This window comes from Mus caroli, unplaced genomic scaffold, assembly GCF_978045245.1.
Source record: "Mus caroli unplaced genomic scaffold, Mus_caroli_1 scaffold_5, whole genome shotgun sequence".
Lineage (NCBI taxonomy): Eukaryota > Metazoa > Chordata > Mammalia > Rodentia > Muridae > Mus > Mus caroli.
This window is the reverse complement of record NW_028227260.1, coordinates 41,572,354-41,588,685: the sequence shown is the minus strand read 5'-3', so window position 1 is coordinate 41,588,685 and position 16,332 is coordinate 41,572,354. Positions and strand designations below refer to the sequence as shown.

Sequence of the window (16,332 nt, the reverse complement as noted above, 5' to 3'; positions counted from 1 at the left end):
GACTATCTTCAATTCAGAATGTAGACACTTTATTTCTAGCTACATTTCTTTGCATACATTCAAAAATATCTCTTAATTAAGGTGTCTACACTTTAGAACTACGTATAACCTCAACAAATGTTGTGGCTTAAAAGAATAATATGAACTTTAGAAGGTGCCTTTAAATACTTAATGTCTAGGAGGTAGTGGTTGATTGACTACAACTCCTTCTAATATTATACTGAGGAATTACTTTCAAAGTCCCTGGTAAGCTACAAAGTACCCACGGTGGTACCCTTTGTTACCCACAGCCCATATATCATTTATGTTTACCATTTAAGTCTTTGTTTTTCCTTCCAGTATTATGCTACTGCTGTTTGAGAACTAGATTTCTCTTATTTTCTCATTCCCCAATGGCGAGATATCTCTGTGTTCTCTCTGCCCTTGGCAGTTTTCTCTGCTTTGCATTTCTTTGCACAAATGTCCCACTCAGTTTCATTTGTTCATACATCACCTTTTAGTAGGTGTCAAGGCTTTTGAGTCTATCTTACATTTGTAGCTGTCCCCATAGGCAAGTCTTTTGTATTGAAATCAAACTCAATGTTTTTGATCTTTTCTATTTTCTTAAACCAGCTCAGTCTCCATTTTTATTTGTTTTAAAATTTACCACTATTTTCTTAACACGAAAGTTTGATTTTTTATTTGCTTGACCTTTTCCTGACAAAGGATGTTAGTTCCTGTTTTATTTAAATTCTCCCAGGGACTTTTTCACCTCTTCATCAAACCACACTCCTTTCTTGTCTACTTCCATCACATTTTGCCCAAGCTATTTTAATTGTCTCCTATTTGTCTTCCTGCCTATAGTTTTTCCTCCTCAAGTTCATGTTTTATGCCAATGGAGAATGAATCCTCATAGAACATTGTTCCAATTATTATTACTGACGAATTTATTGTGTGCAGTGCTTGCCTGTTGCATCTGGGATTAACTGAAACTTCCTTATCAGAAATATTAAAGCCTCCTGGCAGGGGCTGCTTTCCATTTTACTCCCATTGCAGCCTAGCCTCTGACTACTCTCTTAACTCTGCTCTTGTCAAATCTCCTTTCCTTCTATTAGATCTGGAGCTTACTGGCTCTATACTTTTCATTCTGCCAACTTTATCACATAATGCTTATAAATATTTTAATAATTTTCACAAAGTGTTCCATAGTCTACTAACATAAGTACTCGGAGATTCGCAAAACGTCGTATCCTATTAAATAGTGTGAGATATCCTACAATGAAGAAACCCTGTTGTTCATGTCCTTCCCTGACTCATTTGGCCACAATATCTTTTCTTGTTTTCATTTTTATTTTTGAGACAGGGACTCCATTTGTAGCCCTGTTTAGCCTGAAACTCTGTGTGTAGTCCATGCTGACCTTGGATTCACAGAAAGCCATCTGCATCTGTCTTCTGAGTGCTAGTATTAAAGGGATATATTACCTTTCTTGCCTGAGTACAGTACCTTCTATTTTTTTTTTTTTTTTTTTTTTTTGGTGTCAGAAAAGCCACCTTATGCTAACACTCATCTTGATGAAGCTTTTCTTTGTTTCTTCTTCTTTCTCCTCCCTCTCTTCCTCTCCCTCTTCCTCTTCTTCTTCTTCCTTTTCTTATTTTTTCTTGCGACACCCTCTCACTCTTCAGTGAAGGCTGATGTGAAACTCTCTGTGTAGACCAGATTGTGCTGTCATGCCCTAACAAGCTGTAGCAACTGCTGTGCTGCATTAAATTCCGATCTGATTGTTTGACTTGTAATTATTAAATGAAGAAGTGACTGATATGAATTGATACCGAGTGGCTTCAAACTTGTAAATATTTACTTGAGTTAAAACCCTATGCACTTGTACAATTTTTAGGTCCATTTATACGGTGAGCAGTACTTCTAATCTATACCTCAAGCCTTTATGGCTTAAAGGAATTTGTGGTTGTGATTTTACAAATGACTTATATCTAATAGAGGAAAAATATTGACTGCAGTTTAACATGTTTATTGACTATTTACATTTCCCTTCTGCATTAATTTTTTAGTGAAAAGAAGAAACATAGATTGTACATCACAAGTATTCAAAATAAACTTTATTTTCCAAAATACTTGTCAAAAAAGTACATATTTTCTAAGATTGAATTTTTCTAATAATGTCATTAATCTTACATAAGAGTAAAAATCAGTCTTGTTGGTGCAATTCCTCTGGATTTCTAAAGAGGATTTCATTACAGGAATGGCAAACCATTTTTGAGTATACAGATATATGTACATGTATTTATATATGTAAACATATAAGCATGAATATACATATGAATAAAATTTGTTCACTTCTTGTTAACATTGTAAAGGATATATTTCTGCAATCATATCTAAGTTTAAAAGAAAAGTTTAAAGCATATTTATAAATAAAATTGTTATTTAAATTGTTTATCCAAATTTTCGTTAATATTTTTTATTCTAAAAGTTACTTCATAATTTAACTGGGGCAGGAAATTATCCTAGTAGAAATTTTATATTAGCCAAGATAAAAGGACTTCTTTCTGCTAAAAGAATTATTCACCATTCCATGAAATTTCAATTAACGAAATCTAATATTTTGATTTAAAAAAAGTCTGCTAATTGGTACTAGTTTCTTTGAAATATTTCCATGCTCATTTTGTAAAGGTAACCACTGTGATCAGTGATGTTTTACCGTTTATTTAATCCTTAAAATAATGTGGGATGTAGTGTCATCTTCTTGTAATCAATTATCATTAGAGAACAAACCTGAAGTTACTTTCTGACAGTTAAAAGAAGTTATTCTCCACTTATGAACCATGTGTATGAATTAATTCTCATGGTAAATGATACTTTCATTAGGAGAGTAGAGCAGGAAGAGAACCACATTCAAATATAAATCCTCATTTTTGTTTTGTTTTGTTTTGTTTGTTTTTGCTTTGCTTTTCCAAAATTTCATTTTGTCTTTTGATTAAATAAAAAACAATAAAATCCAATCAGAATTTGGATTTAGCAGTTAAGATCCTACAACATCTTCACCAGTATTAACTATATTTATACTTCTATACAAGCCTACTTAAAGTTGGCAACACACAGCTTCAGGGAGAATTCATATCTTTCCATCGTATCTTCTGTTATTTTTTTCTTTTTTATTAGTTATTTTACTTATTACATTTCAAATGTTGCCCCTCTTCCCTTGTTTCCCCTCTGCAAACCCTCTATTGAACCTCCCCTCCCCTTTGTCTCTAAGACTGTGCCTTCCCCCCACACACTGGCGGGACTGAGGAGCCGAAGGGGACTGGAACCCCATAGGACCAATACCAAACTCAAATAATGGACTCCCCCCCCCCCCGAGCTCCCAAGGACTAACCCACCAACCAAAGAGTATACATGGATGGATCATGGCTCGACCTACATATGTAGCAGAGGATGGCCTCATTTGAAATCCTCTTGTTTTACAATGTGCTATCTTTGATAATCTGTCTGTCTGTCTGTGGTATCTTTGATTATCTGTTTGTCCATCTGTCAGTCTGCCCATCCATTTGCTTGTGTTTGTTTATTTGTTTATTGGGCTGAGGATCAACCTAAGGCTTCCCTATGTGATGCAAGAACTCTAGTAAATAAGCTACATTCTCAGCCTTTGTTTTAAGTTTTTTTTTTTTTGCATTTTTTTCGTCATCATAAGCATTGAGGTAAAGATGGCATCAAATGTCCTATTTACATTACTAGGTTATAATAAGGACAAAAAGGAATGATAGATGTAAGATGTTGATATGATTATATGGGTATGCAAATGATGATACTGAGGATTAATCATTAGTATTTGAAGACAGCTAAATTAGTAGTAGTGTGAAATGCTTTCTATAAGACTAATTGACACCCAAGGGATTTAATCCATGACCTTGTCATACTTTATTCAAACTTTAATCATCTAGGCTAACAATTCCATGCCATATACTATACTTTTTGGCTGTATTTATAGTAAAATGTATTGTTTTATTATGTTAGACTTTTCCCCCAAAATTGTAGAAGCTGCCTACTTTCCTTCTCTTACTATATTAGTAGAAATAGTCATTATCTGAATTGTACAGTGTATGTCAAAATATGTTAATTATAGGTTCCGATAAACTGGATAATCTGGAAAGCTAAAAAAAAAAAAGAAATACAAGCTTAAAACTGGAACAGCTAAAGTATATGTATATTTTGTATTATATTTTCTAATGAGCATTAAATTTGTTTCTGTTTCAGGGAGTTCCATCTGCAATTCCAGGTCCACCTCCACCACCTCCACTACCAGGTGCAGGACCATGCCCACCACCACCACCACCTCCTCCTCCTCCACCACCTCCACTTCCAGGAGTTGTTCCTCCTCCTCCTCCACCATTACCTGGGATGCCTGGTATTCCACCACCACCGCCACCACCTTTGTCTGGAGTACCTCCTCCACCACCACCCCCTGGAGGAGTTTTTCCTCTCCTATCAGGACCAATTGAGCTACCATATGGAATGAAGCAGAAAAAATTATATAAGCCCGACATACCTATGAAAAGAATCAACTGGTCCAAGGTAAGATAGAACTCCAGGGCCCTTTTTGCTTTTTCCATGATTGACAATGTGTGAGAAATGGGTTGCTGTGCGTCAGTATCAGGCAGTGTAAAGACACTGATTACTGACATTATTACTTTTTCATGTGGGCTTACCACCTTATGTTCACCTTGAAATGTGTGACCTAGATAACTTACCAAATATGTTGACATTGTACTAGAGACAATGGAAAATCTTATTGAAAAGTATTTGAAATATATGATGAAATGAAAACATCACAGGTTTATCATTGCAAATATTAAGTACTGTCAATTTCTCATTACAATTGTTTGTTAATATCAGGTTGTCTTTGGTATTTTTGTTCTTCAGAATGTTAAGGGTTTTATTCCTTTAATTTTATACTTTAATATTGTGGAAAGGAAGGGACCCAAATAAATGGGTGGATAAGACAGTTTGGGGAAGGGTAAATGGAAGCAATGAATTTATTGTACATGTGTTCAATTTAAAATAAAATTTAATACTTGTTATATGTTTAAAAAAGCTAGGTTTAAAAGTAATATATATACATATATACACATATGTATATATATACATTTGTTTGTGCATATATATATATATATATATATATGCACACACACACAAGTTGAAGAGATATACTATAGTATGTTGAGGGTCTTTTCAGTAGACATTTTCATATGTACTTTTCTCATTGCTGTTGGGTAGCTTTTCTGTATAGCAACAGAATTGTAAGTGTTCCTCTGAAAATTTATATGTGTAATTTTATATATTTGAAATTGATTTAGTAGAGAGATGAACAAAGGCAAGTAAGTGGTTGAAAAATTAAATAGAAAGTCAGAACACAAAACCTTATCAGTGTTGTTTTTGTGTTAGATTGAGCCTAAAGAATTATCCGAAAACTGTGTTTGGCTAAAACTTAAAGAAGAGAAGTATGAGAATCCAGATCTATTTGCAAAACTGGCCTTGACATTTCCTTCCCAGATGAAAGGTACCTTTTATTTTTAAACATTATAAATTCTTGTGCCTGTTATATTGGAATTCATTTCTCTAGTAAAATGTGCTAAGGAAGTATGAATGCATTGTTTTCTCACAGGAAACAGGGTCAAACATAAATAAATTCATGTTTTAGCTACAGTTTTACCTATAACCAAAAAGCTCTTATTTGAATTTTATTTTGCATAAATATTATTTAACATAAAGTATAAATTTTACCATTATTTAATATTTATGGTATATCTAATTAAATTGCCATTTTTCTGAGCAACAGGAGATTAATTTGTAGATTTCCCATGTAACACAAATTTGCATCATGGAACATTATTTCCTCTGAACTATATGAATGATATTGGACTAAGACTGGTGTGGTAGCAGTTAAACTTTATTTTAAATCGTGTATTATATATCAACCTTATTTTTCTGGAAATTTCCTAGTTTTCCTTATAAGCATATGTTCTCAATTAAGGTCCAATTATGACCCTTAGAAAATTTGGTTGTAGACTTGACAATAGAATTACTTCTTTAAGATCTTATAATATTTTCAGTATTACACACATGTAGTTCAATTAATATGTAAGTCTCACAATGAGTCATTGTGGTCTTTTGTTTTTTATTTTACCATAGTGATTTTAGTAGTTATTGCAGAAATGATCATTGAGTCAAATGTAGACATTACATTGTGTAAATCAGCCTTTACAACGAATAATGGGGAATATTCTGTAGTTTTGTGTTTTTTTTTTAAAGTGACTATCTTTGCCATTCATCTGATTCATTATGACTTCAGTTTGGAGAAAGAGAATGGCAAATAGAGTGGGGAGATCTGTGGCGATTATAGTGTTCAGAAGAACTATGAAATTTAAACAATTTTTATTTTTTTACTTCTTTCTTATTTGCTGTCATCCACTTCCAATTTAAAATTTCTCCTTCAGTACCACTTATCCATGCCTATAACAAAGTATCCACAGAGTTGTTTGTTTTAAGATGTGTATAGGAAACATAAACAGATTTCTTTTTTATTTTTTATTTTATTTTATTTTATTTTATTTATTTATTTATTTATTTATTTTTTTTTTTGGTTTTTTTCGAGACAGGGTTTCTCTGTATAGCCCTGGCTGTCCTGGAACTCACTTTGTAGACCAGGCTGGCCTCGAACTCAGAAATCCGCCTGCCTCTGCCTCCCGAGTGCTGGGATTAAAGGTGTGCGCCACCACCGCCCGGCTCAGATTTCTTTTTTAAACTTGTGTCTTATCCTCAAGATATTATATTTTGTGTTTGTAAATGTTACACAATTTAATAACAATTCAAATAGCTGATATTCTTCTGCTATAATATATTTTGGATAATCAGATACTCAGTCTGTATTTTTTTTTCCTCCAAAACCTTTCCCCATGTTATAGATGAAAATGTTAAATGTTTAGGCATATAGTTTTTGCCTTTGGCAAGGTGCGGAGAATGAAATTTTTCTCTAGCCTAGGTTAGTATGCAGACCAAGATGGCTGGAGATTCATGGAAACCATTTAGCCTCCAGATTTCAAGTACGAGATACCATACTTGCTGTCCTTTTCTATTTAAAGTGATGCTGAACGTTTTTCTTCAGTTCATAGGCCATTTTAACTATTTACTTGATTTTCTCACTTTGCATCTTGGAATATTTTTGCCGTGAAACACTTGCTGTTGACTTTTGTGTTGAATCCTGCACGAAACCTGTTTTATAAAATTACACTTTAGCCTGGTTTATACAAATGACTAAGTAAGCCTCAATTCGGTATTTTACAAATGAAGGTAGTAAAATTAGAAATAGAAGGACAAACCATAAGATAGACTGTGGTGTATGTTCAATTGTGTGTGTGTGTGTGTGTGATTTCTTTTAAAATCAACCCATTACAATGTAAGTTAGTAATGGTAGTGCAAAGTGCTGCCTACTTGAAAAAGACTGTTGAACAGAGTTGCATCTACTTTCCTCAATTGTAATAAAAGCAACTGCCACTGACTGAATTACCTCATCCATAATGGGAATAGACTAATGTTTAACTAGGTAGGAAAATGAAATCAGCTTATATACATTTCAACACCTGGCATCCTCACTGCTTGGTATCTAACAGACACTTAATAAATGTTCATTAGGTTTTCACCTTTATTTATCTGATGGTGGGTGTGTATGTGTGTTTTTTTTTGTTACTGACAATTACTACGAATGTTTGTTTTGAAAGAGAATCTCCTGTCCTTCCTTCCTTGTGGTACTCACTAGAGCGAGCTCATCAGTTACAAAGATGTAATTTTTAATGCCCTTGCCAAAACCTAGTCAAACTAGAATGACACCAGACAAAATTATTCAAATTATGCACTCACTGCTGTGTATGCTGCCTCTCTCATTCCCCTTAAGTTTAACTCTTCAAATTTCTCTGTGGCATTACTCCTATTTTGTTAATTTTGAGTATTTAAGTATATATAAGGACAGTGGAAACCTTTGGCATCATTGAATTATTTCTGAAATGGGGTGTAGCATTTTAGAATCAGTTAAATATTATAGAACATCCTGTACATGGAAGCAATAGAACAAACAATTTTTGGTGACCCAACACTGATGCTTTAACCGTCTTACGTATTAATTGTCTTGTTGAAATTCTGAGTTGAAATTCTTTGACATTCACAGTGCCTTGATTCATAATTTGGTCAATAGATGGCAGGCTTAGTAAGAAATCAGCAGGAGGTTCTGGCTCCAGCAAACAAAAGCTGTCCTGCCCTGGCTCTCATAGCTTTAGGGCACCACTTTCTTCTCCATTCTACTGCTCATTGCAGCTCAATCAGCACCATTCTGGAATGAGCTACCAACCCATCGTTTCTAAGACCTATTTCCAAGGCTGTTAGGTTCAGTGTTCCAAAACCTTTTGAGAACTACCCCCTACTGCAAGGCCTTTGGAGAGCACATGGCTCCATTCCCACTAAATGCACTATAAAGCATTACTAGTCTATATTGTCAAGTGAATGTTGCAAAATTCAAAGTAGCTGAGAGTTGCTAAATAGAACGAAGCATTAACGTACCAGTTTTAATACCTATAATATTTAGATTTATAGTTATTCTTAGATTTTTTTAGGGAAAATCATTTTTAATCTTCCACTAAAAAGCAGTTTATCTCTATTGTAGAAAAGGATTATCTCATTTTATTTTACAAGTTTGTAAAATACCTAGTATGTGCACAGAAAAGAACTGATTATTGTCTTCCCCTGCAGCAGAAAGCTAACTCACAGTCTGTCGACTGAGGTAGAGAGATTACCATATTTTGTCAGGTTAGAGTAAATGTTAGAATATTGAGCATTTATTCAAAAGCTATGGGAGCATAAAATATAGCTAATGTAGAATTGGAATAAAATGAATAATACAGGGGTGGTGCTATGGACATTTCAGCACAGTTTCAATACAGAAAGATGGAAAGAAGTCTTTCTGGAGAGGGAATAACATTAGCAAAATATTAAAAATTTAGATGACTGAAACTTAACTGAATTTATTGGAACAAAGAACTACTCGTGAATTTTGTAACACTCAGGGTCAGAAGAGATTCATATGAATAGCAATCTTTTGTATGCTAAGCCTAGACACAAAAACAGAAATCAGGCATCTTATCACATGTCGACATTTGCCTTGTTTGACCATTCTGTGATCCAAGCTTGACTCTTTGTTATTGGTGCAGATTCAGCTGGTTATTAGAAAACTATATATATTAATTAGGTTGAACTCAGATTTTAGAGCCAGCAGCGTCAAGCCCTGGTCTCCTATTAACTTAACAGTGGGAGGAAGAGAAGTGCATACTGTGCTGAAAGCACATGCAGCAGCTGCTGGCTTTGGAGTGAGGAAACTTGGTGAGAACTTCACAGTGAAGAATGGTGGTTCACTCGTTTTTCATTAATGTGAGCAGAATCACATACTATAAAGCTTGTCTTTCGGTCTGAACATTTGCTCAAAATAAGAGATTCTTATGAAATACAGAAATGAAAACGAGAGTTTATAAACAGTTTTGCCAGACTTGGATAGAAATTCTTACTCTATCCCCAATTTGCCTTTATAGCATTATTAATATCTAATAGAAAAGGCCATACAAAAATTATGAAATGTATATAACACTCCTCTTCCTAGAGAATGAGTCTGCTGGGGTCATATTCCTTTTCGTTTCTGGCATAATATTTTCAGTGAGAAAATTCATGATCCCTGTTTGAATGATGGATCTTGTAAATTGTGAATGAATATCACTAGCTTGGGCAAGATACAATGATATCAAATAGTAGTAATTCTTTTATCATCTGTAGGCACTTTACTAATTTTCAAATCCTGCAATTTCCCTTATTATGACATTGATGTTCTTATAGGCCATCATATTGCTGCAACGAAAAATGTAATTCAACATGTTATCTATATTAAGGAAATAGAAACATTACATGTATATAAGTATTATACAAACATGAGAGCAGCTGTAGAAGTTTTTCAGACTGCTGGAGTCTTTCAGAATATACATATCTGTAACTATTGGAATTTGTGTGTTTTCTAGTTATATTTTATTCAGTTAGATATTTGGAGATATATAACCATGCAGACTTTAATGATAGTGTTATTTTGCCTTTACAAAACTGCAGCAATTATAGATAATAATAATATTATATAAGAGTTAAAGTAATGATTGTTAATATTAACTAAAATTGAAATAATAATGAAATGTGTAGCTTATAACTGCTAATTCTAATTCGTATTTGTAGGGTTCTCTAGAGGCTTTAGGAAGAACAAAGAAAGTGCGTGTTTGGAAGTTGTAAGCAATTTCTTTGGTTTTAATGTTGCTTGGAGGTAATATAAGAAATAAACATAAGAGGTTAATAAAACAGCTTCGTCAATAACATATTTTTACAATGCTGCTTAGGTTTAATAATAACTGAAAATGAGGTTTTATAAATATTGTAAGTACAGATAAAGTTCACTTTTAATACTTGAAGTATCATAGTTTGGTTGCACATAGTTTGATGATGTATGTACATACAATTATTAAGTTTTCTACTAAAAGACATTTTAAATTGAATTTTTAACTTTGAATACGGCTGGCTAGCCCTGAATATATCTAATGTTGCTTTATTTCTTATAACACTTTTCTATATTTTTTAAGAAATGAAAAGACAAAAAAATGGTAAAGTCTAATTTATGTTTATTTTCATAATACAGAAAATTGTCCAAATCGCTTTACAATGATGTACTGTCAGTCTCACCATGTACACACTTTATATAGTGATGTTATCATGTCTACAGTGTAATGATGTCCTAGCAAACAATTTGTCATCATGATGACACACATTTCTTCCAGTCCTGGAGAAGAGAAATACACTGCAAATTGTAAAGGACGCCTTCACATACTTCCTTACATGGTGGAAGGTCTGAGGTTTCCTTCTGGGGTCCTTTTTTACTAGATGTTGCATCTCTTGTACCATCTCCTTGAGTTTTAGATTTTTCACATGTGGATTTTAGGGGAACATTATCAACATTAACTTTCAGTCCTTTTACAATCCTATCTTTAATCCACTACTTTATTATATATTTATTTTTTAGGTTTCTATTATTTGATTATCATTGTTATCTTAGCACACCTTCCCCCCCCCCAATTATTAGCACACCAGGAGTTTCAATTTAGGATGGCATGAACACTTTTTTTTTTAAACTGGCATTTATTAGCATAAAATTAGGGATTTTAGAGACAGAGATTCTGTCATTCTTTAGAGAGATGTTGAGATAGACTACCTTCCGCATTCTAACCAAGGGGATTTTAAAATAGCTGACCTTACGAATTGCAATATAGATTTTAATACTTCTGGTATTAATGCCATCAGTACAATGACTACCAATAATAACAGGAATCATTATAACAATAGAATGATAATGTAACATCTCATATATCTCAATAGCTGTGGTTTTGTGAATCCATATTGTATTTAGTTGTCATTTCAACTCTATATGGTTTATTGTTTTATAGGAATATGTCTTGATTTTGTAGGGAGTAAGTGAGAGGAATGTGATTTTGAGCCAAGGTTTGTTGTTAATGACTTCTATATGTTAGAGCAATGAGTTTTAATGACTTTTCTGCCCTTAGTAATTTGTTCATTTTGTTGAATAGTTTAACAGAGCTCTTTTTCACACATTTAATGATGTAGTACCTTTATATTATATTATCTTGTGAAATGTGTCATCCTATTACTCTAGCACTAAAGGCACTTCAGAGCAGGAAGCAGAGGTAGCAAGTAATAAATTATTCTCTGAAGAAAATAAATTTATTTTTCCTATGACTAATGTTTTTTTTTTTTTCTTTTGTCATTATTTCCATGGAATAGTCACTGAAAAAATGGTGTGATGATTTTGGTTCTGTTTTTTGTCATTAATGGAAGAATGTAGTTTTGTGGTATTATATATCTAATTATGATTAATACACAGTGGATGCAAACATAAAGTAATGAAATTAATTTTTACTTGGAAATTTTAGAGTTAATAATATCAATGATGCTTTGCATTGCTTTATTTGCTTTTTGAGATATGAGATAGAGAGTCTCTTTCTCCCTGGTTTTTGAATTTTAAACAGCGTATGAAGTAAGCACAATAATAGAATCATTATTCTACCTATATTTGTATTATTCAGATACATTACATCAACTAGCATATAAATTTTAGCAGTTCTATGCAAAGCTCCACGATATTATGGATATATATATATATTATGTGTGTATATATATATATATATATATATATATATACACATACATTAAGCAAAACTTAGACTGATGAGAGGTAGGAGCAAATGGTTTCTGGGCTTTACAAAGTATATATAAGTTAGAGTAGAGAAATTCAATCTGGCTAATGCATTTAATATACATAATACCTAATAGACATAATACGTAATCAGTCCACTTTGATGACTTTAAACTTATTTCTTCATTTTAAATACACTCTTCATAAATGTGTGAGCATAACAGTTTTCTAGTAACCTTAAAATATGTTCAATAGATTTCATTATTAATATCATTATTTTAAAATACTTTCCAATGTCTTATAAGGTAAATGTGTCATTATATGCTTATTATAAATCACCTCAGATATTGTATGGGAAATAATACATCCAACCCACAATTGTGACTTTTAAATACCATTTTATAGATATAATAGATTAATTCATAGCAAAGCCCCATCTATTATTGTTATTATTATTATTATTATTATTATTATTATTATTATGGTAACCTGACTTACTTATCACACATTTCCCCTACAATTAACAAATTAGCAAATTGATCCCACATTTAGTGGTTTGGCTGTAGTTCTGTCTAGCATGCATGAGATCCTGGCTATACTCCAGACTGAAAAATAGGAGAATACACACAAAAACACACACACATGCACGCATGCATGCATGCACGCACGCTCGCATGCAGAGATGCACGCAAGCACGCACGAACACCTCAATTTATTCTTCAGAGTATCAGGAATCCTGGCAGTTCTCATCCAAGTTTTGAACTTCAGGATACCATATCGTGTCATGATATTTCTTTCCTTGCTAAACCTCAGTTCATTTCACTGCTTCTGCTGTTGTGTTCATGGCACTCACATGTGAAGAACATATCACTGATCATTCATTTTCTTCTTAAAGATCTTAAAATCTTCTTATTAACTTCTAAGCGATTTTCATTTTAACTCTTCCTAGTTCCTGGATTGGAAGCTGTTATAAAAAACTCTATATTTCTATGACCTTATTGTATTTCTTTTTCATTTTTGCCTATAACTTATTGTGTGGCCCTTCTACTGGAATACAGTCTTCACAGTATCTATGTCATTATCTTGTATCCTACATTACTCAACTAATTTCTTCAGAAAGGCAGATAGCTCTTTTGCTTGTGATGTTTTAGTCTTCTTAGACTATACTAGATCCTCTGGCAAGTCAGTTGAGTGAATATACAAAAGAATTACAGTTATAATAACAAAGCTAATAGCAGAAATTAAAGAATAATATTTCTTTATTATTGGCTCCAAAACACATACATGCATACATATTCTTATGACTACATTTAGATTGCTCATATTCAGTCACTAGTAAAAATGACATATTCATAAGTTTTTCATAAGTGACCAAATGTGTTTCTTCAAAAATCTTTCTTATCACTGATTAAACACTAGAAATCTGCTTAAAAAAGCCTCTTCCGGTCAGAAAAGCACCAGAGTAGCAAGGGCGCAGGGTCGGCTGACACTCGCCAGCTACCCACAACACCCGCCACAGGATCTTAAGACTTCTGGTGAGTGGAACACAGCTTCTGCTCCAATCCAATTGCGCGCGGGACCTGAGACTGCATTAGTTAGGGAAGCAGAAACCAGCCTGAGTAGGGCCACAGGCCTCATCCAGCTGGATCAGCACCAGGGTAGCTAGAGCAAGGGGCCGGCTGACACCCGCCAGCTACCCACGACCCCCGCCACAGGATTTTGAGACTGCTGGTGAGTGGAACACAGCTTCTGCTCCAATCTTTAAACAGTGACAACGACAACAACTAACCCCAGAGATTACCAGATGGCGAAAGGTAAACGTAATAATCTTACTAACAGAAACCAAGACCACTCACCATCATCAGAACCCAGCACTCCCACTTTGCCCAGTCCAGGGCACCCCAACACACCGGAAAAGCTAGACACGGATTTAAAAGCATATCTCATGATGATTTTCCAAGCAAATGGTATGAAGAAACAAGCTGGAGTAGCCATTCTAATATCTGATAAGATTGACTTCCAACCCAAAGTCATTAAAAAAGACAGGGAGGGACACTTCATACACATCAAAGGTAAAATCCTCCAAGAGGAACTATCAATCCTGAATATCTATGCTCCAAATACAAAGGCAGCCACATTCATTAAAGAAACTTTAGTAAATCTCAAAGCACACATTGCACCTCATACAATAATAGTGGGAGACTTCAACACACCACTTTCACCAATGGACAGATCATGGAAACAGAAACTAAACAGGGACACAGAGAAACTAAGAGAAATTATGAATCAAATGGATCTGGCAGATATCTACAGAACATTCTATCCTAAAACAAAAGGATATACCTTCTTCTCAGCACCTCATGGTACCTTCTCCAAAATTGACCACATAATTGGTCACAAAACAGGCCTCAACAGATACAAAAATATTGAAATTGTCCCATGCATCCTATCAGATCACCATGGACTAAGGCTGATCTTCAATAACAAAATAAATAGTAGAAAGCCAACCTTCACGTGGAAACTGAACAACACTCTTCTCAATGATACCTTGGTCAAGGAAGGAATAAAGAAAGAAATTAAGGACTTTTTAGAGTTCAATGAAAATGAAGCCACAACATACACAAACTTATGGGACGCAATGAAAGCATTTCTAAGAGGAAAACTCATAGCTCTGAGTGCCTCCAAAAGGAAACTAGAGAGAGCACACATTAGCAGCTTGACAACATACCTAAAAGCACTAGAACAAAAGGAAGCAAATTCACCCAAGAGGAGTAGACGGCAGGAAATAATCAAACTCAGGGGCGAAATCAACCAAGTGGAAACAAGAAGAACTATTCAAAGAATCAACCAATCAAGGAGCTGGTTCTTTGAGAAAATCAACAAGATAGATAAACCCTTAGCCAGACTCACTAGAGGGCACAGGGAAAGCATCCTAATTAACAAAATCAGAAATGAAAAAGGAGACATAACAACAGATCCTGAAGACATCCAAAACACCATCAGATCCTTCTACCAAAGGCTATACTCAACAAAACTGGAGAACCTGGATGAAATGGAGAAGTTCCTAGACAGATACCAGGTACCAAAGTTGAATCAAGATCAGGTTAATGATCTAAACAGCCCTATATCCCCCAAAGAAATAGAAGCAGTCATTAATAGTCTCCCAACTAAAAAAAGCCCAGGACCAGATGGGTTTAGTGCAGAGTTCTATCAGACCTTCAAAGAAGATCTAATCCCAGTTCTTCACAAACTATTCCACAAAATAGAAACAGAAGGTACTCTACCCAACTCATTCTATGAAGCCACAATTACTCTGATACCTAAACCACAAAAAGACCCAACAAAGATAGAAAACTTCAGACCAATATCCCTTATGAATATTGATGCAAAAATCCTCAATAAAGTTCTTGCTAACCGAATCCAAGAACACATCAAAACAATCATCCATCCTGACCAAGTAGGTTTCATCCCAGGGATGCAGGGATGGTTCAATATACGGAAATCCATCAACGTAATCCAGTATATAAACAAACTCAAAGACAAAAACCTCATGGTCATCTCGTTAGATGCGGAAAAAGCATTTGACAAGATCCAACACCCATTCATGATAAAAGTCTTGGAAAGATCAGGAATTCAAGGCCCATACCTAAACATGATAAAAGCAATCTACAGCAAACCAGTAGCCAACATCAAAGTAAATGGTCAGAAGCTTGAAGCAATCCCTCTAAAATCAGGGACTAGACAAGGCTGTCCACTTTCTCCATACCTATTCAACATTGTACTTGAAGTCCTAGCCAGAGCAATTTGACAACAAAAGGAGATCAAAGGGATACAAATTGGAAAAGATGAAGTCAAAATATCACTCTTTGCAGATGATATGATAGTATATATAAGTGACCCTAAAAATTGCACCAGAGAACTCCTAAGCCTGATAAACAGCTTCGGTGAAGTAGCTGGATATAAAATTAACTCGAACAAATCAATGGCCTTTCTCTACACAAAG

General features: G+C 34.2%; 1 protein-coding gene across 3 annotated transcripts in view; it reads left to right on the top strand.

Annotated features, from left to right (window-relative positions):
• Diaph2 (diaphanous related formin 2) overlaps positions 1-16,332 on the top strand; it is a 707,007-nt gene that overhangs the window by 196,465 nt on the left and 494,210 nt on the right. For all 3 annotated transcript variants that reach the window (XM_021152793.3, XM_021152792.3, XM_085838035.1), the window contains 2 exons: positions 4,250-4,567; positions 5,438-5,552. In XM_021152793.3, coding sequence (XP_021008452.1) covers positions 4,250-4,567; positions 5,438-5,552 — 433 coding nt within the window. The remainder of the gene's footprint in view (positions 1-4,249; positions 4,568-5,437; positions 5,553-16,332) is intronic.